The sequence below is a fragment of the Ostreococcus tauri genome, assembly GCF_000214015.3.
Source record: "Ostreococcus tauri WGS project CAID00000000 data, contig chromosome 08, whole genome shotgun sequence".
In the NCBI taxonomy this organism is placed as follows: domain Eukaryota; kingdom Viridiplantae; phylum Chlorophyta; class Mamiellophyceae; order Mamiellales; family Bathycoccaceae; genus Ostreococcus; species Ostreococcus tauri.
This window is the reverse complement of record NC_014433.2, coordinates 395,498-417,556: the sequence shown is the minus strand read 5'-3', so window position 1 is coordinate 417,556 and position 22,059 is coordinate 395,498. Positions and strand designations below refer to the sequence as shown.

The 22,059-nt window shown below is 57.8% G+C and overlaps 13 protein-coding genes across 13 annotated transcripts; 8 read left to right on the top strand and 5 right to left on the bottom strand.

The window, feature by feature from the left end:
* Window positions 1-37: 37 nt before the first annotated feature.
* Window positions 38-1,087, bottom strand: OT_ostta08g02420 (Armadillo-type fold; the record flags this gene model as incomplete). The annotated part of the gene is made up of 1 exon (XM_003080757.1): window positions 38-1,087. One exon carries the CDS (start codon window positions 1,085-1,087, stop codon window positions 38-40), a length of 1,050 nt encoding a protein of 349 aa, XP_003080805.1.
* Window positions 1,088-1,131: 44 nt separating this feature from the next.
* On the top strand, window positions 1,132-2,907 carry OT_ostta08g02410 (UBA-like; the record flags this gene model as incomplete). The annotated part of the gene is made up of 1 exon (XM_022983587.1): window positions 1,132-2,907. One exon carries the CDS (start codon window positions 1,132-1,134, stop codon window positions 2,905-2,907), a length of 1,776 nt encoding a protein of 591 aa, XP_022840991.1.
* A 283-nt stretch (window positions 2,908-3,190) lies between these two features.
* OT_ostta08g02400 (unnamed product) lies at window positions 3,191-5,449 on the top strand (the record flags this gene model as incomplete). Its single annotated transcript, XM_003080756.2, has 1 exon — window positions 3,191-5,449. One exon carries the CDS (start codon window positions 3,191-3,193, stop codon window positions 5,447-5,449), a length of 2,259 nt encoding a protein of 752 aa, XP_003080804.2.
* A 93-nt stretch (window positions 5,450-5,542) lies between these two features.
* OT_ostta08g02390 (unnamed product) lies at window positions 5,543-7,030 on the bottom strand (the record flags this gene model as incomplete). Its single annotated transcript, XM_003080755.1, has 1 exon — window positions 5,543-7,030. One exon carries the CDS (start codon window positions 7,028-7,030, stop codon window positions 5,543-5,545), a length of 1,488 nt encoding a protein of 495 aa, XP_003080803.1.
* Window positions 7,031-7,306: 276 nt separating this feature from the next.
* Window positions 7,307-8,470, top strand: OT_ostta08g02380 (Smr protein/MutS2 C-terminal; the record flags this gene model as incomplete). Its single annotated transcript, XM_003080754.1, has 1 exon — window positions 7,307-8,470. The coding sequence occupies one exon, from the start codon at window positions 7,307-7,309 to the stop codon at window positions 8,468-8,470; it is 1,164 nt and encodes a 387-aa protein (XP_003080802.1).
* A 133-nt stretch (window positions 8,471-8,603) lies between these two features.
* On the top strand, window positions 8,604-9,485 carry OT_ostta08g02370 (Cyclin, N-terminal; the record flags this gene model as incomplete). The annotated part of the gene is made up of 1 exon (XM_003080753.2): window positions 8,604-9,485. The coding sequence occupies one exon, from the start codon at window positions 8,604-8,606 to the stop codon at window positions 9,483-9,485; it is 882 nt and encodes a 293-aa protein (XP_003080801.2).
* Window positions 9,486-9,589: 104 nt separating this feature from the next.
* Window positions 9,590-10,618, bottom strand: OT_ostta08g02360 (HAD-superfamily hydrolase, subfamily IIA; the record flags this gene model as incomplete). Its single annotated transcript, XM_003080752.1, has 1 exon — window positions 9,590-10,618. The coding sequence occupies one exon, from the start codon at window positions 10,616-10,618 to the stop codon at window positions 9,590-9,592; it is 1,029 nt and encodes a 342-aa protein (XP_003080800.1).
* Window positions 10,619-10,871: 253 nt separating this feature from the next.
* On the top strand, window positions 10,872-11,663 carry OT_ostta08g02350 (unnamed product; the record flags this gene model as incomplete). Its single annotated transcript, XM_003080751.2, has 1 exon — window positions 10,872-11,663. One exon carries the CDS (start codon window positions 10,872-10,874, stop codon window positions 11,661-11,663), a length of 792 nt encoding a protein of 263 aa, XP_003080799.2.
* A 384-nt stretch (window positions 11,664-12,047) lies between these two features.
* On the top strand, window positions 12,048-13,460 carry OT_ostta08g02340 (unnamed product; the record flags this gene model as incomplete). Its single annotated transcript, XM_003080750.2, has 1 exon — window positions 12,048-13,460. One exon carries the CDS (start codon window positions 12,048-12,050, stop codon window positions 13,458-13,460), a length of 1,413 nt encoding a protein of 470 aa, XP_003080798.2.
* Window positions 13,461-13,985: 525 nt separating this feature from the next.
* On the bottom strand, window positions 13,986-17,903 carry OT_ostta08g02330 (unnamed product; the record flags this gene model as incomplete). The annotated part of the gene is made up of 3 exons (XM_022983586.1): window positions 13,986-14,290; window positions 14,332-14,774; window positions 14,806-17,903. The coding sequence occupies 3 exons, from the start codon at window positions 17,901-17,903 to the stop codon at window positions 13,986-13,988; spliced, it is 3,846 nt and encodes a 1,281-aa protein (XP_022840990.1).
* Window positions 17,904-18,177: 274 nt separating this feature from the next.
* On the bottom strand, window positions 18,178-18,765 carry OT_ostta08g02320 (unnamed product; the record flags this gene model as incomplete). The annotated part of the gene is made up of 1 exon (XM_022983585.1): window positions 18,178-18,765. One exon carries the CDS (start codon window positions 18,763-18,765, stop codon window positions 18,178-18,180), a length of 588 nt encoding a protein of 195 aa, XP_022840989.1.
* A 516-nt stretch (window positions 18,766-19,281) lies between these two features.
* On the top strand, window positions 19,282-20,790 carry OT_ostta08g02310 (unnamed product; the record flags this gene model as incomplete). The annotated part of the gene is made up of 1 exon (XM_003080748.2): window positions 19,282-20,790. One exon carries the CDS (start codon window positions 19,282-19,284, stop codon window positions 20,788-20,790), a length of 1,509 nt encoding a protein of 502 aa, XP_003080796.2.
* A 200-nt stretch (window positions 20,791-20,990) lies between these two features.
* Window positions 20,991-22,019, top strand: OT_ostta08g02300 (ABC transporter, conserved site; the record flags this gene model as incomplete). Its single annotated transcript, XM_003080747.1, has 1 exon — window positions 20,991-22,019. One exon carries the CDS (start codon window positions 20,991-20,993, stop codon window positions 22,017-22,019), a length of 1,029 nt encoding a protein of 342 aa, XP_003080795.1.
* Between the last annotated feature and the right edge of the window lie 40 nt (window positions 22,020-22,059).

Genomic DNA, 22,059 nt, shown 5'->3' with positions numbered 1-22,059 from the left:
GAGTGTTCTGTTACGCGCGTGCTAGATTCAATCAACATCAATCCACAGTGTTGATGAATCCACCAGGTCCCATCCCAGGTCCCATCATAACCATTGCTTCATCGTCATCGATCACTTCGACGGCTTGCGGCTGGTTTAACCCTTCTTGAAGGTCTTCCGGGACCATTCCACTCTCGAGGAACAAATTTCCGATCGCCACCAGAGCCGCACAAGTTTCTGGGTGCTCCTCAAGCTCGTACCCATCTTTCAGCAGTCTCGGCGCCTCAAGTTTTGATAGGATTGGGCGGGCGGCTTCATCCTTCGCCAGAGCGTAAATTGCTTCTGCGCACGCCTGACGAACGTTATCTGATAACTCTGCTCCAACTTTCTTGCCGCTGATGGGTCGAAGGAGCGCGCGGATCACATCACCCTCCGGCTCCTGGGTTCCTGGATTGACGAAGTCCAGAAGCGCCTTGCGCTGAATGTCATCCATGCAACAGTTTCGCAATGCAGCGGCGACGCGCTCGCGCCTCAACTCGTTCGGCTGCGTCATAAATGGAATGACAGACGCTAATAAGCCTCGTTTCGGGTCCAAAAAGACCCGTCGACCGATAGGATCGCGTGTTACATTTGTAAGCACTGACGCCGCCTGGTCGTAGCTCTCCTCCGGCTTGCCCGTGGACAAGAGCTGAATCAACTTTGAGACGTAGAACCCCTCCAACGGCTTACCCTCTTGACTAATAACGTGCACACCGCTCTCTGCAGTGGTGACGTTCGCTAAAATGGACAACAATAGATCAACCGGCGCTCCGTCTCCGTCACGAAGCGCGTCCATCGCGCGCTCCACAGCACCCTTATTCACGCATTTGACGATCACCTCGGGATCGTGCGTCAAGTTCACGAGCGCAGTCGCGGCATATTTCGATTCCGTTCCCTCCTTGCCGATCATGTGCAGCAGCTTGGGCACCAGCGCGTCGGCTTTCTCGCACAAGAGCTTCGCGCCGTCATCGGTCCCGGTCAAGCCTTGCACGATATGCGCCGCCTGCGCCCTCACCGCTGGGTTCTTGTCCGACAAGAACCCGATCACCTCGTCCAATTCGTCCCCCATGACGCCGCGCGAGACCGTCGCGAGGCGTTTCGGTGCGTTCAGGAATGAAGCCGCCACACACCGCCTCGACGGCGTCCTCCGCACACGCGGTGACGGGGACGGGGTCGATGCGGAAGTCATCGAGGCTCGCCCCCGAGCGCGTGACGCACGAGTTGTTTCTTCCCGGGGACGACGATTCCCTGGACGAGCGCTCGGTCGCGACCTGTCGAGCGCTCGCCGAGGCCTTGGACGTGGGCCTGCGCAAGACGAACGAGGCGTTCTGGGCGCACGTGAAGAAGAACGGGCCGGGACTGGGAAGAAGTCTGGACTCGTATCTGCAGTTCAAGACTCGACCTTTCGAATCGCGGGGTGAGGGAGCGGATGCGTCGACGTCGACGGCGGACGATGCGCTCGCGAGGAAGGTTTTTCTCACACTGCTCAGGTTGGTAAACGATGGCGCTCGCGAGCGGACTAGTTTGAGCGTGGAAGAGCGAAGAGACGTGGTATTAAAGTACGGTCTCATCGATGTACCCAAGATATTCGACGTGGCGGTTTTATACGGTCAGGATAACAAGGATCTCGCACGCGAGCTCATCGAAAGCGCCGTCAAGCTGGTGCCAACGCTCGTGGACAAATTTGTAGAGACTGGAGCGGTCATAGAGGGAAACTTGAACGATATGGTGGCGCGTGTAACGTCGGCGGCGCAAACGAGTGAGCTTTCGCCTGACGGTTTGAGAGAATCCTTGTCTTACTTCCATGACGTGGCAATTTCATTGCTGTCGCTCGTTGCGGTGTACCCTTCATCTGGAGAGTGGTTGCGTCGGGTTGGAAATTTAGTAGACGCTCTCGAAATGGTTCGAAGCAACGCTATTCCCACGCTTGAAACCCTAACAAACGACACAGACGCCCTGGATGCGGTGAGAGATTCAGTGAGTGCCGTGATAGCTTGTTTGCAAGATCGACAAGGTGAAGACCAGGTGAGTAAGTACCGTGGACTGTCTCCACCAGTCATTGAAATCATCGAATCGATCCGAATGATTCTTCCTGACTTGGGGATCGGCTTCGTTAACGCTTGCATAGATCATTTTGGTCCGAATACCGAGCTGATCATACAGCATTTGTTCGAGGAATCGCTTCCTCCTAACTTGCGATCAGTTGACAGACAGCTCGGCTGGCCACCAGTCGTGATGAAATCTGTGCAGGGTAGTGGACCGCCTCGAGTTAGTCTCGGGCCCTCAATCAACAAGCGGGATATCGACATCGAACTCTCGGCTGAGGACAAGAAGCGAATTTTGATGGTGGCGCGTGATTTGGAGTACGAAGACGAATATGATGATTCATTTGACGAGTTGCCAATTCACATTTCCAGCACAGCGGTTGACGAAATGGAAGGCGGCGAAGCTAACGGAGAAAACACGCGGCGATCGAATGCATCGAAGAAAGTTTTTTATCTGATAGACGGAAAAGTGTACCACTCTCACAAAGCCGGTGCGGTGAAAGTTTTTGCAAGCAGCGCCGAGGAAGCGTCACAGATGGCTGCTGAGGCGGCTTCAATCAAGGAAGGTGAGATTGAAGGATTGGGTGCTGGCGGAAATAGAGCCAAATTTGCGACTGGATTTGTTCCGAGTAAGAGTGCCGCACCGTTTGTGCCGAGGGCGGCAATAGAAAGCGCAAGCAAGCCTGAGACACAAGGTGGAGTAGAGTCAACTGGTGGTCCCGGAAGAGGTCGAGGTCGGGGTCGCGGTTCTGGCGGTCGTGCCACTCGTGGGCTCACAGCGAAAGATTTCACTCACAAACATCACAATCAAAAGGCGAAAGCAGCGAAAAAGACGGGGATTTAGTAGTACCGGTGCGGTAGCACATGTAGTTTAATGTTTAATGTTTCATAGAGCGAGTAAGTAGCCTCCTGGACACACAATTTGACCACGCACGGCACAATTCCCCACGGTCGGCGCGGAGGCAGAATCCAAGCACTCTTGCCGAAAGCGGGCGTATGAGCAACGATGGGGCCGTATTGTACGCTCTGAAGCCCATCGATTTCCTCTTACTCTCGCTGTGGTCTTACCTGGGGCTCTACGTTTTCCCCAAAAAGTTGTTGAGGCACCTCGCCCGTTTCAGGGAGCGATGAGCGCTAGCGTGTACGAATCGACGACTACGGCGGTGAGTGCGTTGCGTACTCTGTCGCATGACGACGATGTGGTACTCATGGAGTCCCTAATGAGCCCTGTGTTGGACGCTCTGTCTTCCCCTGAGCTCAGGGGAGAGGGCTGGTTGGACACCGCCGTCGTCCCGAGACTGCATCAGTTGCTTCAACGACCGATGCGCGGAGGTAAAAGCTCGGACGAAAGCGCGTTCGACCTGCTCTTCAGAGTTTGGCGATCTGGGCTGACGGATGCCGAAGGAAAGCCACTTGACAAACCGATTGAGCCTTTTTCGCGACGGGCCAAGTGGTCGTTGTCCACATCCGCGTTCGCTCAATTGGTTGACCATTTCAAAATGCGAAAGTTTTTACACGAGAGAGTGTTTAAAGCATCTCAGAGGGCGAAAGACGTGATGGAAAGGGAATTTGTATCATGTCGAGCGAGCGGAAAGGTGACGGAGGAGTTGATGGTTGCTTTCTCAGAGTCAGCGTACGTGCCGAGATCACATGAGGTCCTTCCACCGAGCATTGAAGTGAGCGACAGACTCAAAGAGCTCCCTGTTTCTGGACCTTCCAAGCAGGAACTATCTCAACCTCAGAGATTCCTACGAGAGTTGTTGGTATGCACGGAGTATGCGGAAGTTGAGAAAATGCTCAAGTCGATCCCGAAGGAGGATGTCTTGGCAACTATACCCGTCGTCCTTCACTCGAAAGAGTTTGCGTCAATCAAAACCATGATTGTTTCGCACGAAGACTTTGATTCGAGCGTCGTAGAGCGTGACATGATCGCTACGCTGAATCGTGTAACGTCGAGTGCAAATGCAAATGTTTCCTGCCGCACAATGTTTAAGCTGGCGAGCGATCTACTTTGGCCAGTCTTGGTCGCACCCGAATCCACATATGATCGATTGATTCACACAGCGATTGCGCATTCATCACAGGCCTCGATTATCATTGGAACTCTGCGACTAGTTCAGAGTATAGGAAAGGCAAGGCGAAGTCAACACTCTGCTCCATACTTGCTGACTGCCCTTGCTGATCTAATTCGCACAATCCCGAATAATTTGAACAGTGCAAAAGCAAGCGATGCAATTGATTACGTGTGCGACGAACTCTTTTCGAATTTGGCTGGTAAGGTGCCCATCTTGGACCCTCGCGAAGGATTACTGTTCATAGTGCTCCCCAGGCTCACATTGGCATATCTGGATGAGCCAGTCAGTGGTCAGCGACACGGTGTCCATTTCGCTTTGAATATTTTGAAACATATCATCACAACGGAGAAGGGAATTGACGTGAGTTGCGTCGAACAGACTTTCCCTGAGGGAGTCTTGCTTGGACTGGTGCGTGTGATACAGTGGTGCCATTCGCGGCGGGCGTTAATGATACAAAGTATGGCGACGACTCTAGCTCGTGAAATCAGCAAAGCGTTGGCGAAATCTTTTGCAAAAAATCCACCCTCAGCTGAAATAGTGTCAGGTCTCAGGTTTGCGGACGAATTGGCCGAGAGTCACATCAATTGGGACGTGAGGCTTGCGATAGAGCCTGTGATGCGTCTCGTTCGCGGCAGTACGTCATCGCCACCATCTCCCCCGATCAGGAACCCGAATGATGTATTCGAGATCGCCACTAATATTTTAAAGCTCTGTCGTGCTGTTTCGAGTGACGAGATGCTCGTTGATCTACTGGAAACGCTTCAGAGCTGCCAGAACAGTTTAGATGAATTCCAGCAAAGCACGTTGGTTGCGTGCACACTCGTCTTACCGTGTACGACAGTCGCAGAGTTCGAACGCATATCATGCATCGCTCTTCCGGCACTTTTGCGTTTGAAAGGCAACGATGTCGACGAAGTTCGCATGTCTTGCATGGTTCTGGATGTGCTGAGTCACAGCATAATCTTCACCGTCAGAGAATGTCCTCAGCGAGTATTCGCAATCAGCCGTCACTTCACAAACTTTGCATCCAAGGTCGTGAGCGAAGCGAAGCAAACGTTTGATACGGATGAGCGATCTCGCTCTGTCGTTCGCACCGTCTTCGCATCTATATTGAAGGTGTTGAGCGCTTTACATCGATCCTCAAAATTTACCGAGAGCCAGTCGTGTGAAGTGTTGCTTTTGTCGAGCGCACTGTTCGTACTACAGGTACTCGCCTCGTCATCATCTCACAAAAAGTGGGCGTTAAATCGCGTGCAATCTTTACCTAGGAGCTGTGCGTCGAGAAATCAACTTAAAACCGCATTGTGCTAGCGAATCTTGCAGAAGTTGATTACATAGATGCGTGCGAAATGGGTGACGAAATTACCACCTGACATCATTTTGGTAGCGTTTGTAGCCTTAGCCTTAGCTTTGATCAAGTTCTTCGTAATCTGGAAGAGTAGTACAAATACGGAATGCATCGCGAATGACGACGCGATCGTGTTGAGAGCGGCTGAACAGCTCACTATAGTTGCGAGCGCGGAAGAAAATGAGATCTGCCTTTGCTCCGCGGACGATAAGACCGCTTTTTTCGTTCATCCCCATGGCTCGCGCCGGAATCGCCGCGAATGCTAGTGGCCATGATCCAAAGGGTCGATCAAGATGAGCGATGCACACGCTCGATCGAAAAACTTCGAGCATGTCACAGTCACCATATTCAAAGAATTGATCTCTTGTGTTGTCGCTGGAAAAGCACACGGGAACACCAGCACTCGCCAGCTCTTTGACTCGAGTGACTCCTCTCCGAGTCGGTGTCGCTTCGCCCTTTGGATCGCGATCCTGTAGCCATTGGTTCACAGTCGGCAGAGAGACGACCGTGACACCAGCCTCGCGAGCAGCGTTGATGATGCGCTTGGCCTCTTCGTTCGGTTGAGCAGCGAGAGAGCAACAGTGTCCGCACACGACGGAGCCCTCGAATTTGTTACGAATCACGGCTTCGGAGATGTACAACAACCCTTTTGAGGACTCGTTACCGTTCTCGTCGCAGTGGAAGTCAATGTCCAGATCAAACTCCTTCGCCAGAGAGAAAACGACGTCCAACAACTCGGGCATATCTTCTCCACACGTCGTGAGGGGATCCAATGGTGTTCCTCCAGCGTCGCTGCACGAGACAGCGGCGCCGAGCACGCCTCCGCGCGACTTGACCATCTGAGCCAAAGAACGGGCTTTTGTTTTATCCCGAAAAAAGCTCAGCACGGAGAGACTCACGCCCTGAAGCTCGAGCTTTCCCTTCCACTCATCCCGCAAGCTTACGAACGCATCCCATGCAATTTTACTCTGCGCATCTTCCCCCGACATTAAGTGCGTTCTCAGCGCGGACGTCCCGTACGCGTACGCGCATCGCAATGCGAAATTCATCCGCCTCTTTGCGTCCTCCACCGTCCAATACTTGAAATCGTTCGCGCACGCCGCGTCCGCCCCCGCGAGCGTGCCGTTGATATTTCTACTTCTCTCACACGTGTGAGCCTTATCGATGTGCGTGTGCACGTCCGCGAACGTCGGCAGGCACATCCGCCCCTCTGCGTTTACGATAAGTCTCGTCTCGTCGGTTGCGATGAGCTCCCCTCTGTCCTCTCTCGACGCCCTTCGCACGCTCGCGATCGTCCCTCGATCGACGTCGATGACGATATCGACCTCACACAGATCGTCCGCCGTCGCGTCGACGTCCACGTCTCTCACATCATCGCGTTCGTCCTCGTCAAAGCGCGCGACGCATCTCGGCACCGTGAGTCTTCGCACCTCCACCTCGGTCGTTCGCTCACCCACGCGCACGCGCTCGATGTCTTCCAGCGTGCTCGAGGGATCTCGCGCGAGATGGTTCGGGTACGCGCACCACGCCCTCGTCGTCGTCATCGCTCGCGGTCGTCAACGCGAACGACGGGCGTCGCGATGACGTCCGCTCGCGCTCGACGGGCGCTCGGAAGATTCTTCCCGGTGCCTCACTCGGGGTCACGTGTCACCTTTCACGTGAAAGGTGTCACGCCTTTCACGTGAAAGGTGTCACGCCTTTCACGCGTGCCATTGCACCTTTCACGCGTCACCTTTCACGTGACACGCGCACCCGTCACCGCGACGTGGGCGCGGACTCGCGGACGCGCGCGCTTGGAGCCGAGGCATCGCTCGCGCTCGATGTCGTCGGATCGCGCGGTGACGGGGTCGACGTCCTCCCTGCGCGCGTCCGCGCGCACGTTCGCACCGAGACGCCCCGCGTGCGCGTCGACGAGCGCGGCGAGCGCGGCGTTCGAGTCATCCGTGCACGCGCTGTGCCACGACCTCGGGGCGCTGGGGGTGGTGACGAGCGACGAGGAGGAGGACGCGGAGGGAGAGAAAGGAATTCCAGGGAATATTGAACGCGCGTACGTCGAGGGTGACGTCTCGGAAGCGCCGGTGGGGGAGGCATTCGTCTTGGACGACGGCGCGGTTGAGGATGACTTTGACCAGGGGCTCGCCTTCTTAGCGTCGGCGTTCCCGGATTACGACTGGGCGTGCTTGGAGGAGGCGCTGATGAACACAGGAGGAGACGTTGAGCTGGCGATGGAGCTTTTGATGGACGACGAGATTCCAGAGGTCGCGGCACCAGACGTGGATGACGCAGAGGCGTTTCCGTCGCTTGGCGGTTCGGCGCCGGCGAAGCCCGTCGCGAGTCAACCAGAGCCGCTGCCGAAGAAGATTTTCATCTCAGGAGGGATGTCCAACGTTAATAGGGCATCCGTAGCGTCGATGTGGAGTGCGAACACCGGCGCAAACGCGGGGACGAGCGCGAGGGCGACGAAGATTGAGCGAGGCGTGGCGGAGGGAACAAAGACTAAAATCGAGTGGGTGGAAACGGGCGCGGCGGTGGGAAATCTTTACGCGGCAAATCGAGAAGATGCGAGAGACTTCGCGAGAGTGCGAAACGTGTGCTACGAGCAGGCCACGAACGCGTATCTAAGTGGGAACAAAGCTCTCGCCAAAGAGCTGTCGCGGCAAGGTAGAGAGGCTGCGGCAAAGATGTCGGCGGCTCACGAAGTCGCGGCGACGAGCATTTACCAGAGCAGAGGAGGAGGAAGAGACGGCATGATCGATTTACACGGTTTACACGTTGCCGAGGCGTTGAACCTGCTTCGTCGCGAGCTGTCGAGGCTTCGTTCGAGCGGGCATTCGCACGCTCAAGTGCTCGTCGGAACAGGCCATCATACGGTGGGTTCTCGGACGCCATCGAGGCTTCCCGTTGCGGTCGAGACGTTCCTGCATGAGCAGCGATGGAGTTTTAGCGAACCTCAATCCGGACTTCTCCAAGTGCGATTGAATTAGTCGTTGTCGACGCGGAAGACTCGTCGTTTTTGTTAAACAATGTGTCAAAGCGAACCAGGCAAAGCGAACCGCCCCGGTGCCTCAGACGTTGGCGCGTGCGCGCGCTCGTCGCGCTTCCTCGTCCCTCGTCGAGATGATTCATACCGACGCGGCCGTTGATAACTTCTACATCACCGCTCGCGAGGCTAAGGACACCCCATCGCGGGCGCACGGCGTGGGCGAGGAGACGGAGTTCGTGCAAAGGATTTACGGTGCCTCGCTCATTCGCGCCTCGTGCGTTTTACTTCGCTTGTCCTTGTCCGTCGTCGTCACCGCGCAGACGCTGCTTCAGAGATTCTACACGAAGAAGTCCCTGAGAGACTACGACGTCAAGCTCGTCGTCGTCGCCGCGATTGCTCTGGCGTGTAAGCTCGAGGGGACGGACCGCAAGCTCCGGAACGTGCTCAACGCCTCGAGACGAGCAGCGCAGAGACACGAGGGACGACCGCGATCGATGCTAGCGATCAACACTGCGGAGTTCCAAGAGTTAAAATCGGACGCGAAGAACATGGAGCTGGTGATGCTACGGGAGTTTGGATTCTTTGTGCACGTGCTGCCGCCGCACCCTTTTGCGTACACGCTGGGGGCGCAACTGGAGTTGGACAAAGAGTTGGTCAAACGTGCGTGGGCGCTGTGCAACGACACATCGATGACGGCACTGTGCGTGAGATTCAAGCCCGCCGTGATAGCATGCGGATGCATCTACTTAGCCGCTAGAGAGTTAGGAGTCGCGCTGCCGACACAGCCATCCTGGTACCGCATCGTCGAAGGAACTTCGAAGAGGAATTTAGAGGTCATCGCGGAGACCATCTTAGCGTTCCACGCAGTGGATAAGATCGAGTATACGGATTTAAGCCATCGAGCGCGAAGTCGCGGAGAAGGGAAGCGGACAGATAGGGGACGCCACGCAAGTAGGGACAGGCAAGACAGCAAACGGCAGCGCGACAGCAGTCGAGATTATGGCGGTCGGAGATAGCAGGGTAGGCAGTAGCGATTTGTTAGTTGAAGATGTATGATTCATTCCGTGGTAAATTAACAAACAAAGAGACAATGACATGTGTGGGAAGTTGTTTGAAAGCATTACGCCGGAACCTTGCCAACGCACAATAAATCCGCCAGCTTGTCCGTGTAGTTCGTCGGAGCGATGGTGTTATCGTCGCTGCAGAGCATTTCCTTCGTGGTCACGCCAGACAACACGAGTAAGGTGTTCAGGCCACCATCGTTGCCGAAGAGTATGTCTGTGTCGAGGCGGTCGCCGACCATGGTGATTTGATCCTTGCGAATGTTGAACTTGTTCGCGATGTAGTCCAACATGAACGCCGCCGGCTTCCCGACGACGATCGGCTCTCTCTTCGTGCTACCCTTGATCGCACCAACCATGGAACCGTTACCAGCCCACTCTTGAGCGTCCGTTAAGTGCGTCACAGCATCGGTGTTCGTGGCGATGAACATGCAGCCCGGGTTCTCGCGAATGCAAAGAGTCGCGTACTGAATCTTGTAGTAGTTGATGTTTCGATCAAATCCGACGATCACGGCGCCCACGTCCTCATCGTGGTGCATGAGTTCACCGCTCTTGAGGGTGACTTGCTTGTCGGCATCGGACTCGCCGCCGATGTGCTTGACGCCCACGTTGTCGAGCTCCTCAAGGATGCCCGTCTCGCCGATGACGTACGCCTTCTTCTTGAAATCGATCGACTCGAGGTAAGCCGCCGCGGCGAACGAGGAAGAGAAAATTTCTTCCGCATTCACCTTGAGGCCGAGCGACTCGAACTTCTTCGTGTACCCGGCGCGGGACTTGGTGGAGTTATTCGTGACGAAGATCAGGCGCTTCCCCATCGAGCGCAACAAGTCGAGCGTCTCCGGGACGCCCTCGATCAAGGAATCACCCTTCCAGATCACCCCGTCGCAATCGAAGATGAAGGTTTCGGTGGCGTCCACGAGAGCTTTCGCCTCGCTCTCGCCCAATCGCGACGCCTTGGCGTTCATCGCGATGGATTCGCCGCGACGGGTGCGTCGAACCGCGCGTGCGCTCTGCGTGCGCGCGCGCGGGACCTCGGCGCGCGAAACCGCCGCGCGAGTGGCTCCCGAGCGTTGGACCGAGTACGACATCGACGCGCGAGCGGGCGTCGACGAGTGACGACGACGTCGGCGGCGGATAAACCACGGACGATGGATGACGGACGCCTCGAGGGACCCCTGTGGAGTGCATCTTGGGTAAACACAAACCTGGTAGGACGTGATGAAAGTAAATCACCCGAGCGCGCACATTCTTCGTGCAAAACGTTGTCGTGATTCGCTCGCCCAGTCACCACTCGCGTCGGCGGCGACGCGCGACGGCGCGGCGACGCGGCGTCGGGGGACGATGCGAACGCGAGCCGATGGATCCGAGGGAACGATAGAGCCCGAGACGACCGAGGGAGGTGTGGGCGCGACGACCGAGAAAGATACAGCGGCGGCGACCGATCAAGAGCAATCGACCGCTCGCGTCGTTTCGTTTTCCACGGCGACGGACGGACCAGGAAGGCGTAAACGCCCTCGTCCGTTCTTTCACGAGGACGGGACCTCCGTCACCGGAAAGGAGTACGAGGATGCGAAGCGCTACTTCGCAAGCTCACGCAACAGACTCGTCCGGGAATTCCAGGATCTCGCGAAATCGTATCCGACGAGCGATGCGTTTCTCTATTTCGGGCGACCCGATAAGACGACATCGGCGACGAGATCGCGCATGAACAAGCTCTACACGAGTGGAGAAATTTGGCGATTACCGATTTCTAACGAAGACGATGCCCGTACGGTCCGAGACGTGTTCACTCAAACGGTGGCGAAGTTGTTGGGGAAGACGATGACGGCACTCCACACGGGCGACGCGCACGCGAGGCCACCGACCGCCAACGTTCTGGATGAGATGCTCGAAGATGTCATGGGAATTATGCGCAAGGTTGTCGACGATCTGGAGCCGCAATTGGCGCATCTGCTCGTAGAATCTGCAGCGGCAAAGATGACGCTCACGAGACCAAGCGCCGCGATGAAGCGGAAGATGACGACTCCGTCACGGATAGAGCGTGGCGAATCGGCGCCTGTGACGCTGCACACGTCGGACATTTACGCGGAAGCGCCATCGTCCCACTTTGTTCGGGATTTCGGCGACTACTAGTGATGAGCGGACGGCTACTCGCGCTTCTTGAAAAGAATCACAACACTCAAACGAACGCGCTCAACGCTCGACGCGAGCGCGCTGACGCCACCTGCTTCGCGTTTCACGATCGATTAAAATATCCACAGTGCACCCACCGCGTTCGATGCGGCAGATCGACCCGCGTCGCGACGCGTGCTGCGACGAGAAGATGCGATGGCTGCGTCGAAGCTCGGCTCCAAAAATGCATCCACACGCCCAACCGTCGGCTCAACGCTCGACGCAAGCGCGCTGACGCCACCTGCTTCGCGTTTCACGATCGATTAAAATATCCACAGTGCACCCACCGCGTTCGATGCGGCAGATCGACCCGCGTCGCGACGCGTGCTGCGACGAGAAGATGCGATGGCTGCGTCGAAGCTCGGCTCCAAAAATGCATCCACACGCCCAACCGTCGGCTCAACGCTCGACGCGAGCGCGCTGACGCCACCTTCTTTACGTTTCACGACCGAGAATAATATCCACAGTGTACCCACCGCGTTCGATGCGGCAGATCGACCCGCGTCGCGACGCGTGCTGCGACGAGAAGATGCGATGGCTGCGTCGAAGCTCGGCTCCAAAAATGCATCCACACGCCCAACCGTCGGCTCAACGCTCGACGCAAGCGCGCTGACGCCACCTTCTTTACGTTTCACGACCGATAGAAATATCCACAGTGTACCCACCGCGTTCGGTGTGACAGATCGACCCGCGTCGCGACGCGTGCTGCGACGAGAAGATGCGATGGCTGCGTCGAAGCTTGGCTCCAAAAATGCATCCACACGCCCAACCGTCGGCTCAACGCTCGACGCGAGCGCGCTGACACCATCTTCTTTACGTTTCACGACCGAGAATAATATCCACAGTGTACCCACCGCGTTCGATGCGGCAGATCGACCCGCGTCGCGACGCGTGCTGCGACGAGAAGATGCGATGGCTGCGTCGAAGCTCGGCTCCAAAAATGCATCCACACGCCCAACCGTCGGCTCAACGCTCGACGCAAGCGCGCTGACGCCACCTTCTTTACGTTTCACGACCGATAGAAATATCCACAGTGTACCCACCGCGTTCGGTGTGGCAGATCGACCCGCGTCGCGACGCGTGCTGCGACGAGAAGATGCGATGGCTGCGTCGAAGCTTGGCTCCAAAAATGCATCCACACGCCCAACCGTCGGCTCAACGCTCGACGCGAGCGCGCTGACACCATCTTCTTTACGTTTCACGACCGAGAATAATATCCACAGTGTACCCACCGCGTTCGGTGTGGCAGATCGACCCGCGTCGCGACGCGTGCTGCGACGAGAAGATGCGATGGCTGCGTCGAAGCTCGGCTCCAAAAATGCATCCACACGCCCAACCGTCGGCTCAACGCTCGACGCGAGCGCGCTGACACCATCTTCTTTACGTTTCACGACCGAGAATAATATCCACAGTGCACCCACCGCGTTCGGTGTGGCAGATCGACCCGCGTCGCGACGCGTGCTGCGACGAGAAGATGTGATGATCGGCCTGCAAGACAACTTTACCTTCAACTCTCGCCCAGATGCTGCGGAAACGTCTCGCCACACCACCACGTGTCCCCCTTTCGACGTGCCCTTCGACGAAATGAAACGATTGGCGACGCGTCCAATCAGTGGGAAGGCCGCTTGGTCGCACCACGCCGCGTCGAGCTCGCCTTTCGTCGAACCTTGTACCTTTCAAAATAACCGACGATGCGTAACTAAAAATGAAAGGAGTATCCACCTATCGGATTTGAAAGGCACTTCTAGTTTCAACTGAAAATCGATCGGTGACGAAAAGGAAACGAGTTTCCACCTATCGGATTTGAAAGGCACTTCTAGTTTCAACTGAAAATCGATCGGTGACGAAAGGGCGGCAACCAGCGGAAATGACCTGGAACACGCCTTCATTCCATGGCACCCTTTCTGCGGTCGATACGACGCCCGCATCACCCAATGTGATCGGAATCGCGTGTATGAATGCGTTGCGCGTCGACTCCACGATGATGGCGCGCGGCTTCGTCCAGCCGCGCGATGCGAGCCGACGAAAACATAAATTCACTCATGTATCACACCAACGATTCGCGCCGCTGGACGCCGATTCAGGCGACCTCATATCGCTAGGAGGTTCGTAATCGCAAATCAAAAGAACTGGCGCGTGGTTCATGGCGCTTTCCAGAGGGACGACGCACGGGCATGGTCACGGAGAGAAGGAATAGGTGAGAAGTTTCCCAAAACCAAGGTGCTCGCAACATTTTCGCGAGGTGTCGACGCGACGTCGGGATTTGGTGTGCGCCCCGGCGCATCACATCGTGGTTTGAAACGGATTGACGTACGTCTGCGCCGTTTTTGCGTCCAAAATCGACCAGATGACAAAAACTGTTTTTAGACGTGCATCGTTAACGTACACGTCTACGATGTTGGTTTCCAGTCTAATCGGTCGTGCCCGGCGACGGAAACGCGAGAAGACTGCCTCAAGGCGCATTGGTGCGTAATAAAATGTTATGATGGATCGATTTGGCCCGTTTCCCGGCGACTTTGCCGCGACGTCGAAAATTTTGCTTCCCAGGACTGGCGGTTTCCCGTGGCTGTGCACTACCTTCCAAGCCTCTACGGGAACATAGGTTCGAGAGTCGACTTCGTCCAAACGCCGCAAAATGCGGCTCCGAGGTCGTATGTAATGTGTAAACACCATTCCATGCACGAAAACGCGAGCCCGACGTCGAACGCGACTGGCCTGGACGCTTTTGTCTCGCATCCTACCTCTGTGGCCTCTACGATAAAGACGACACTTTTATGAACACTCACAGAGCGGCGGCCGCGCAACCAAATCACATCAAAACACGTCATAGAGTAAAACAGTACAACAACTAGGCTATTTGCCGTGGCAACACCGCGCATCGAACGTCTCGTCGACGACTTACTCAACATGAGCTCAGCATCATCCTGTCGGGACTTCATCGATGAGTCGTCTCGGCGAGACAACACCGCGTTCGCCGGTCCTACGACCTCGAGCAGGGGCACTGTGATCGAATCAATCAGTAAGAGACAAGTGGGCTTCAAAACGAGCGAACGTAGCAGCGGCTTTGCGCAACTTAGCGTCAAAATTATCCAGTCTGAGGCGCTCGCCCAATCTCTCCAACCGCGCCGCCGCCGCGTCACGCTTCACCTCCGCCGCGCGCGCCGCGTATATCGCCGCCCATAACGCGTCTTGTAAATCACCGTCGTCGCCACCACCACCATCGAGGATCGCGCGCTTCACACCGAGCGCGCGCGCGCGCGAACTCTCTAGCTCGGATGACTCCTCTCGCTCGACACGCGCGTAAAACGACAGCGCGCGGTCGGCCTCCTCACGGAGGCGATTGACATCCTCGGCGTCCCTGGCGACGTACGCGCCGAGGTGTGCCAGTCGCCGGAGCGATGCAAGAGAGAGCCGAACAGTGGTGGTGGTACCATCTGCCTCTGTGAGCTCCACGCGCGCCAAACCGTTCACTCCAGTGAATGGATCGTTTTCGGGACCGGTTTCGTCCCACGCGTCGACGATCTGCTCCGTCAACGGCTGAAATGCTGGATCCACCTCGGCCGGCATGTTCATACACCGGCGCGCGACGTTGAGCTGCTCAACAGCGTAGTTGTAATTCTTCATGTCAACACTGACATGAGTAGAGAGCGTGATTTCCCGGGACTTCAGCTCCGTGTATTCCGAGTCGCGCATGCTGCGATCACGTAATTGTCGGCGGATTTCGCAGCGATCGAGCCAAGCATCAACGACGCTCGCACGACGTCGCGCGGACTCGAACCGCCAGTGTGCCTCAATTCCAGGCAAGTATTCTTCGTTATTTCGAGACCACGGGCCGCTCTCGCCGAGTCCGTGTTGTGACTGTAGCTTGCGTATCTGCAGGCACATCTTCATTTTTTTGTCTTCATAGCCCTCAAAGTGGTATTCGTGGCTCAGCCACGCGACGCGTCCTTCGATCGGTTCAGGCGGCTCGCTGGCACAGTCTGGGTTCGCCCGAGCGAGCTCGAGAAAACGACGCGCGGTGGCGTGTAATTCCCTTATGCCCACGCCCGACTGACGAGACCGCAACTGGAGCACGTCGTAGTATAGTTTGACATCGTTATCGAACACGCCATCTCGTCGAAGGAGTCGATGTGCCGTGTTCGCGAAGGACAATGGGAACTCTTTCTTTCGCTCGGAATCGAGACCGCGGATGATGTGCTCGAGGAGGAGGGACCGTCGCATGCTAGACATGAGCCGCAAACGCCCCGTGAAAGACGATCGTAATCGCGACCACACATGCTCCGTCGTCTCGCCCGCGCGGCGGCATGAGTCCGACTTGTAGACGGCCCAGTGCTTATGTTTGCAGCTGTACCCATGGGAGCTGCCGTGCATGTACGGTACCATCAGGCGAGCGCCCCCGCAGTCGGCGTCGCTCGCCTGAGCGAGCTGATCGCGGAGATCGGCGAACGAATTTTGGTCTCGTTCAACGAGCGCTTCGACGCGCCGACGAAGGTGGACGCCGTACTGACACGCGAAGTCAATGTGAACGTCGCCAAGATTCCGCCACCGAGCGAGCCCGGCGAGGGCGACGTCGTACATATCGAATCGCTCGTGCGTCGTGCTCACGAGCGCCGTGCCGCGCAACACAAATCCATGATGACAAACGAATAACAGCATCGATCGCTCGTCCATCTTACCAAGCGCTCCGCGCGTGGTCCCTGGCGCGCGCGGTTTGTCCGCGCATTTGATTTGGGTGCGGCAGTCACCGGTTTCACACGGCGTGCACATCGTCGCCCAGCCGGGTATCCCTTCAACGGGGACGTACGGGCGGATGTATTCGAATTCGTCCCAATCCGTTGTCCCGAGTGCGCGGTGATAATCCGTAGTCGCGGACCCCCGTAGGCGAACGGCCTTGGCATTCCCATCGCCACAAACGTTGAGAAGCCGTTTCACGTTCGTGTCGTCACCCCACGACGCGCTCGCGCACGCTGGACACGACGCGGCGGGGTCTCGTGACGGCGGTGCTGTGATATTAATCGTCGACGTATTCGAGTCGGGCGTCGCACCCGTATCAACGTCGTCGTCACCGGGCGTGCTTGAAGGAGCGTTCGATCGGTGAACCGTCGCGCGCACGTCGCGGCTTGAACTCAGCTGGAAGCGCGATCGGGCGTACGCATCGAACACGCCGCTCCGAAAGAGCAGCTGTCGAATTCTTTCGGCCGTGAACGCCGCGTCAGGATATCCAGATTCGGATCGCGGAGCCTCCGGCGCCACGCCGCCTCGGATTCTGTCCGCGAGGTGCTTTGATAGAGTCCGCTCGTTCGCGGTGCTCGTCGTCGATGTGAGATCCTTCAGCGCGTTTGCCAGCACCTCGTGGTGTACGAAAATATTTGACCTCGTCCCGATCCGATCCAGTGTGTTGGGCGGCTCCGTCGGCCAGAGACCGAGCGCGATGGGATCGTACGAGACGCCGAAACCGCAGTGCGGGCAAACCATTCGCCCGAACAGGCGTTGGGGGCCAGATGCGCGCACGACGTCGTCGCTGCAGACGATGCAAAATATATCATCGCCGTCGCCCGCGGGCTCGTCGACAAACTCGACGGCATCGCGCCCATGTCGTTGCGCACGAATCGAATCTTCGCCATCGCTAGCTCGCGTCGCTTGACCCGGGCAGCACGCGTCCGCGTCGTCACCGAACGGCCGCTGCACAGCCGACCATAGCATCGCCTTAAATGTATGCACTACATCAGGGCTCGCGAATCGCTGCAATCGCTGCTGCTCCTTTTTCGCGCGCCAGCCCTCGAACGCAACCGCCTGCCTGAGAACGCCCGAGAGGAGCTCGGGGAGACGTGCGTTCCAACCGGCGGCGTCACCCTCATCATCGCTCGCGATATCATCGACATGGTTGTCGTGTTCGATCGCGGCCGTCGCAGTCGCGTCTTCGCCGCCGTCAACCGCGCCACGTTTCCTGCGTCGGCGCATCATCGGTGGGCTGCCCAAAGCCGCTTCCCTGGCTCTCCGTCGCTTTTGAGCGGCGGAGCGATTGTTGAAGATCTCCCTCTCGACATCGGCCGCGTACTCTGCCCAGGGATCTCCCTCGGATCCGTGCGCGCGCATCGACGCGCTCCCTCCGTCTCCCTCTCGACGACGCGCGGCTTCATCGATGCGAGCTCGATTGGCTTCGTCCTCCGCTATGAGGTCCCGATTGCGTATGTACCCCATGGACGCGCGTGAAGTGCGCTCGCGTCGTCGCGTGTCGCCGTCGCGCGCTTCTCTCGCGTTCGCATCGTCCCCCGACGCCGCGTCGCCGCGCCGTCGCGCGTCGCCGCCGACGCGAGTGGTGACCGGGCGAGCGAATCACGACAACGTTTTGCACGAAGAATGTGCGCGCTCGGGTGATTTACTTTCATCACGTCCTACCAGGTTTGTGTTTACCCAAGATGGTGGAGTGACCCCGTGTTCTTGAGTTATGACTCGACATGGCACCCCACACGGGTCACGCCGAGGCGTCGACGGACCCGGGACGACGAAGGACGCGCGCGACGTCCGACTCGCACGCGCGCGAGGGACAGGGAACGCGAGCGATGGATCGTCGATCGTTCGCGAGGTCGTGGTGCACGACGACGACGGAGGCGTCGTCGAGGGTTTCCGAGAGGCGCGCGGACGCCGAGGCGAGGCGCGCCGTCGGGGCGAAGAAATCATCGAACGCTCGAGACCCGCGCGCACCGAGCGAGGACGGGTCCGCGATCGCGATCAAGAGCGCGTTTCTCGGGACGATCGCGCCCTGGCGCTCGAGCTCGATCTCGTGATCGACGACGCGCGCCGCCCGTCTCGCCGCGTCTCTCTCGCGCGCGTCCTTCGCGACGACGTACACCGCGGTGTCCACCCCCTCCAACGCGTCCCGCCACCGCGCGCGCAATTCTCTCGTGCGTAAATCCATGTCCACCACCGCCCCGTGGACGATGGCACCGATGGCGCTCATCGCGCCCGTCGCGCCGACGATCGCGCGCGTCCGCGCGCCCGCGCGTCCGCCGCCCCGTCGCCCTCGCCGCGTCGACGTCCCCCCGCCCGTCGCGCGCGCCATCGTCCCGTCTCCCCGTCGTCCCGTCGCCCCGTCCTCGTCGCCGTCTCGGCGCGCGCGCCGTCGTCGCCGTCACGTCGTGGACGAAACGCCCGGGACACGGAAGGCGAACCGTCGCGACGGGACCGCACCGCGCACCGCGGGTGAATGAAAAAAGTGCCGAGGATGAAAATATCTCCACCTCGCGTCGCGTCGACGGGTGATTCGATTTCGACGCATCCACGGACGCGTCGCGCGGTGGTGCGCACGACCGCGCGACGCGACGCGAGACCACGGCGCGAGGGAGGGCGACGGGTGTTCACGAACGACGCGATCGGCGCGGGCGAGCGAACGGGGTCGAGGGGGGCGACGATCGAGACGCCCGTGGGCGGATTTTGCCATCGAACGCGGTGATTGATTGATTACGCGCCGAACGCGGTGGTGGGAACGGTGGACGATTTCGTCCGGGCGCGGGGGAGAGGAACGCGAGGTGGAGTGACGACGCGCGCGAGCGCCGAGCGCGGAGGGCGGAGGATCGGGATGGAGTCGACGGAGAGGGACGCGCGGGCGGGCGAGGGCGCCGGGACGTCGACGAGCCGACGGACGAAGGCGTCTCCCACGACGACGAAGAGGGCGAGAGCGACGGGGACGGGAACGGACGGGAACGGACGTGATAAGCGACAGAAGACAGCGAGCATCGGTGGACGCGGGGGCGCTGGGCCGAAGACGATGGGGGCAACACAAAACGCGACGGTGTTGACGAGGAAGCCAGCCGCGAGTCCGGGTGATGCGAACGGGAACTGGCAACGCGCGATGAGTGGGTCGAAGAAAGATATTGCGTCGACCCTCTGGTACGATTCCATGGAGGCAAAGATGGAGCTCGAGGCTTTCCTCGGGAACGCGCACACGGCGGATTTAGGCGAGCTCGCCACTCGAGACTCTGAGGATGTGTTCGAGCCGGATCTGACTTTGCTCAATCCGTTCGCTCCTCCCAAAATGGCGTCATTTTCATTCTCACCTTTAGCACCGGGTTCTCCCGTGGATTTAATGCCCTCGACGACGAGACAGCTGCCGCCGGTGGTTCCGGCTGTGTTTGATGATTGGGAAGACACACAACTCTACGAGCGAGTGTCGGATCACCTTACGAACACATCGACATCGCAGTACATGCAAGGAAGAGGATCTGTTCCATATACTGCAATGAATTTTGTGGGGCACCAGAACGAGTACAGGATGTCGTTTGGTCCCGAGTATGAGTTGCGCACAAGCACATCGCTCTTGGATCCAGACTTGCTTGGATCCGTCAAAAAAGAGGTTGAAGAGGCGTGGGGTGAGGGCAAAAACGCGTCGAACACAATAAGAAAGCCTACATCTGGTAGAGGTACGAGCGAGCGGTCAAAAGGAGCTCACGGCACATTGCAGAAATCCGCGCAGGCCACCTCCAACGTTGGCGCATCGAAGCGAACGCAAATCCGGTCAAAGACTTCAACTGCAACTATAACGTTCGGCGATGATCACTCGGGAGACAAGAAGAAGTTGAAGCCGAAACCGGAACATTCAATGTCTGAAAAGCTTCTACCGGGCTCACTGTTTTTAGCAGAGCAGCAGAACCAGGCGCGACGGGGTACGCCTGCGCACGGCTTGAACGAAGTCTCAAGTTCCACGGCTTTGCCCAGAGTCGTGCAATCGCGTTCGCAACCAAACGATGAGCAATATCCCTCATCGTCACCTCGTCAGGATGATGCGGACGTGATATCGATGCTCAGGAAGATTGCGAATCTGATACCGAGCAAAACTCGAGACAACATCAGAAGCAGCCTACTTCGTCTGAAGCAATCCGCTGTCCGTCAAGCAGAAAGGTCCGACGACGCCGAGGTCAATCCGGATGATAGCTACATCGATCGTTCGGTGGCAAATTTGCTTTACCACCGTTATGCTACCAGTGAAGTCCGCGAGCCAACTCCAAGGCAGACGGCTCTTGAGAAGGCCGGCAGGGAGGCGGATTCCTTCACGAACTGCCGAGGCGACCAAGCCGTCGTTCCGGCGTGATGCTCGTCACGACGCTCAATATTCGATCGATCATAGTACTCCTAGGCGTTCTCTTACACGGTTTGTCATAAAACAACACGCTTTGGAGAATCAATGCGTTATTCGCCTCTCTTGCAGAGTTGTCACTCGAATCCACGTCGCGACCCACACTCGTCGACGTCTCTTCGAGGCGACGCGCAAAGTCGAGGGCTCAATCACCGATGTCGCTCACGCTCGCCCAATCGCCCGCCGTCTCGCGAACGTGTGCGCGCGCGTCGTCGTCGTCGTCGTCGTCGTCGTCGTCGTCGTCTCGTAAACGTCACCCGAGGCGATCGTTCGCCCCTTCGCGCGGACGCGTCGTCGGTCAGACAAGAGCCGTCGTGGACGGATCGTCGCACGATGTGGACGCCGACGAAGCCGCTCCAAGGGGTTTCTCCGGGGAAGAGGACCCGAGCGAGGTCCTCATCGAGCTCCGAGGGGTGAAGAAGGCATTTGGGTCCAAGGTCGTGCTCGACGGTGCGAGCTTTAAGATTCGCAGAGGCGAAGCGGTGGGAATCATCGGCCCGAGTGGGACTGGAAAGTCTACGATCTTGCGAATCATGGCGGGTTTACTCATTCCCGACGAAGGGGAGGTGTATATTCGAGGAAAGAAGCGCCTCGGGCTCGCGAGCGATGAGGCGAACCCGGGTTTGCACGTTGGGATGGTGTTTCAGTCTGCGGCTCTGTTCGATTCGTTGACCGTCGGTGAAAATGTTGGATTTAAACTCTACGAGCACAGTTCGCTGCCGAAGAAGAAAATTGAGAAGGCGGTGAGAAAGAGTCTGGCCGCGGTGGGATTGCAAGGCTGTGAGGATAAGTATCCGGCGCAGCTCTCCGGGGGTATGAAGAAGCGCGCAGCGCTGGCGCGCGCTATCATCAAGGAAAATGAAAATGAGGAGAACGCCGTCGAAGAGGTGGTGATGTACGACGAACCGACGGCCGGGCTGGATCCCGTGGCAAGCACGGTGGTTGAAGACTTAATGCGCGCGCTCCACTGTAAGAGTGACTCGTGTAGCGAGCACGGTGGGGTCTCGAGTTATATCGTGGTGACGCATCAACACAGCACGATTCGACGATCGGTCGATCGGCTCGTATTCCTGCATGAGGGTAAAGTTGCATGGCAGGGCTCGGTGCAGGAATTTGATGAAACGAGCGAGCCGATTGTCCGGCAGTTTGCGACGGGCAGCTTAAACGGACCGATCACGTATTGAGTCTGCTGAATCGTTTGTATAGTTGTAGCAAATCTATTGC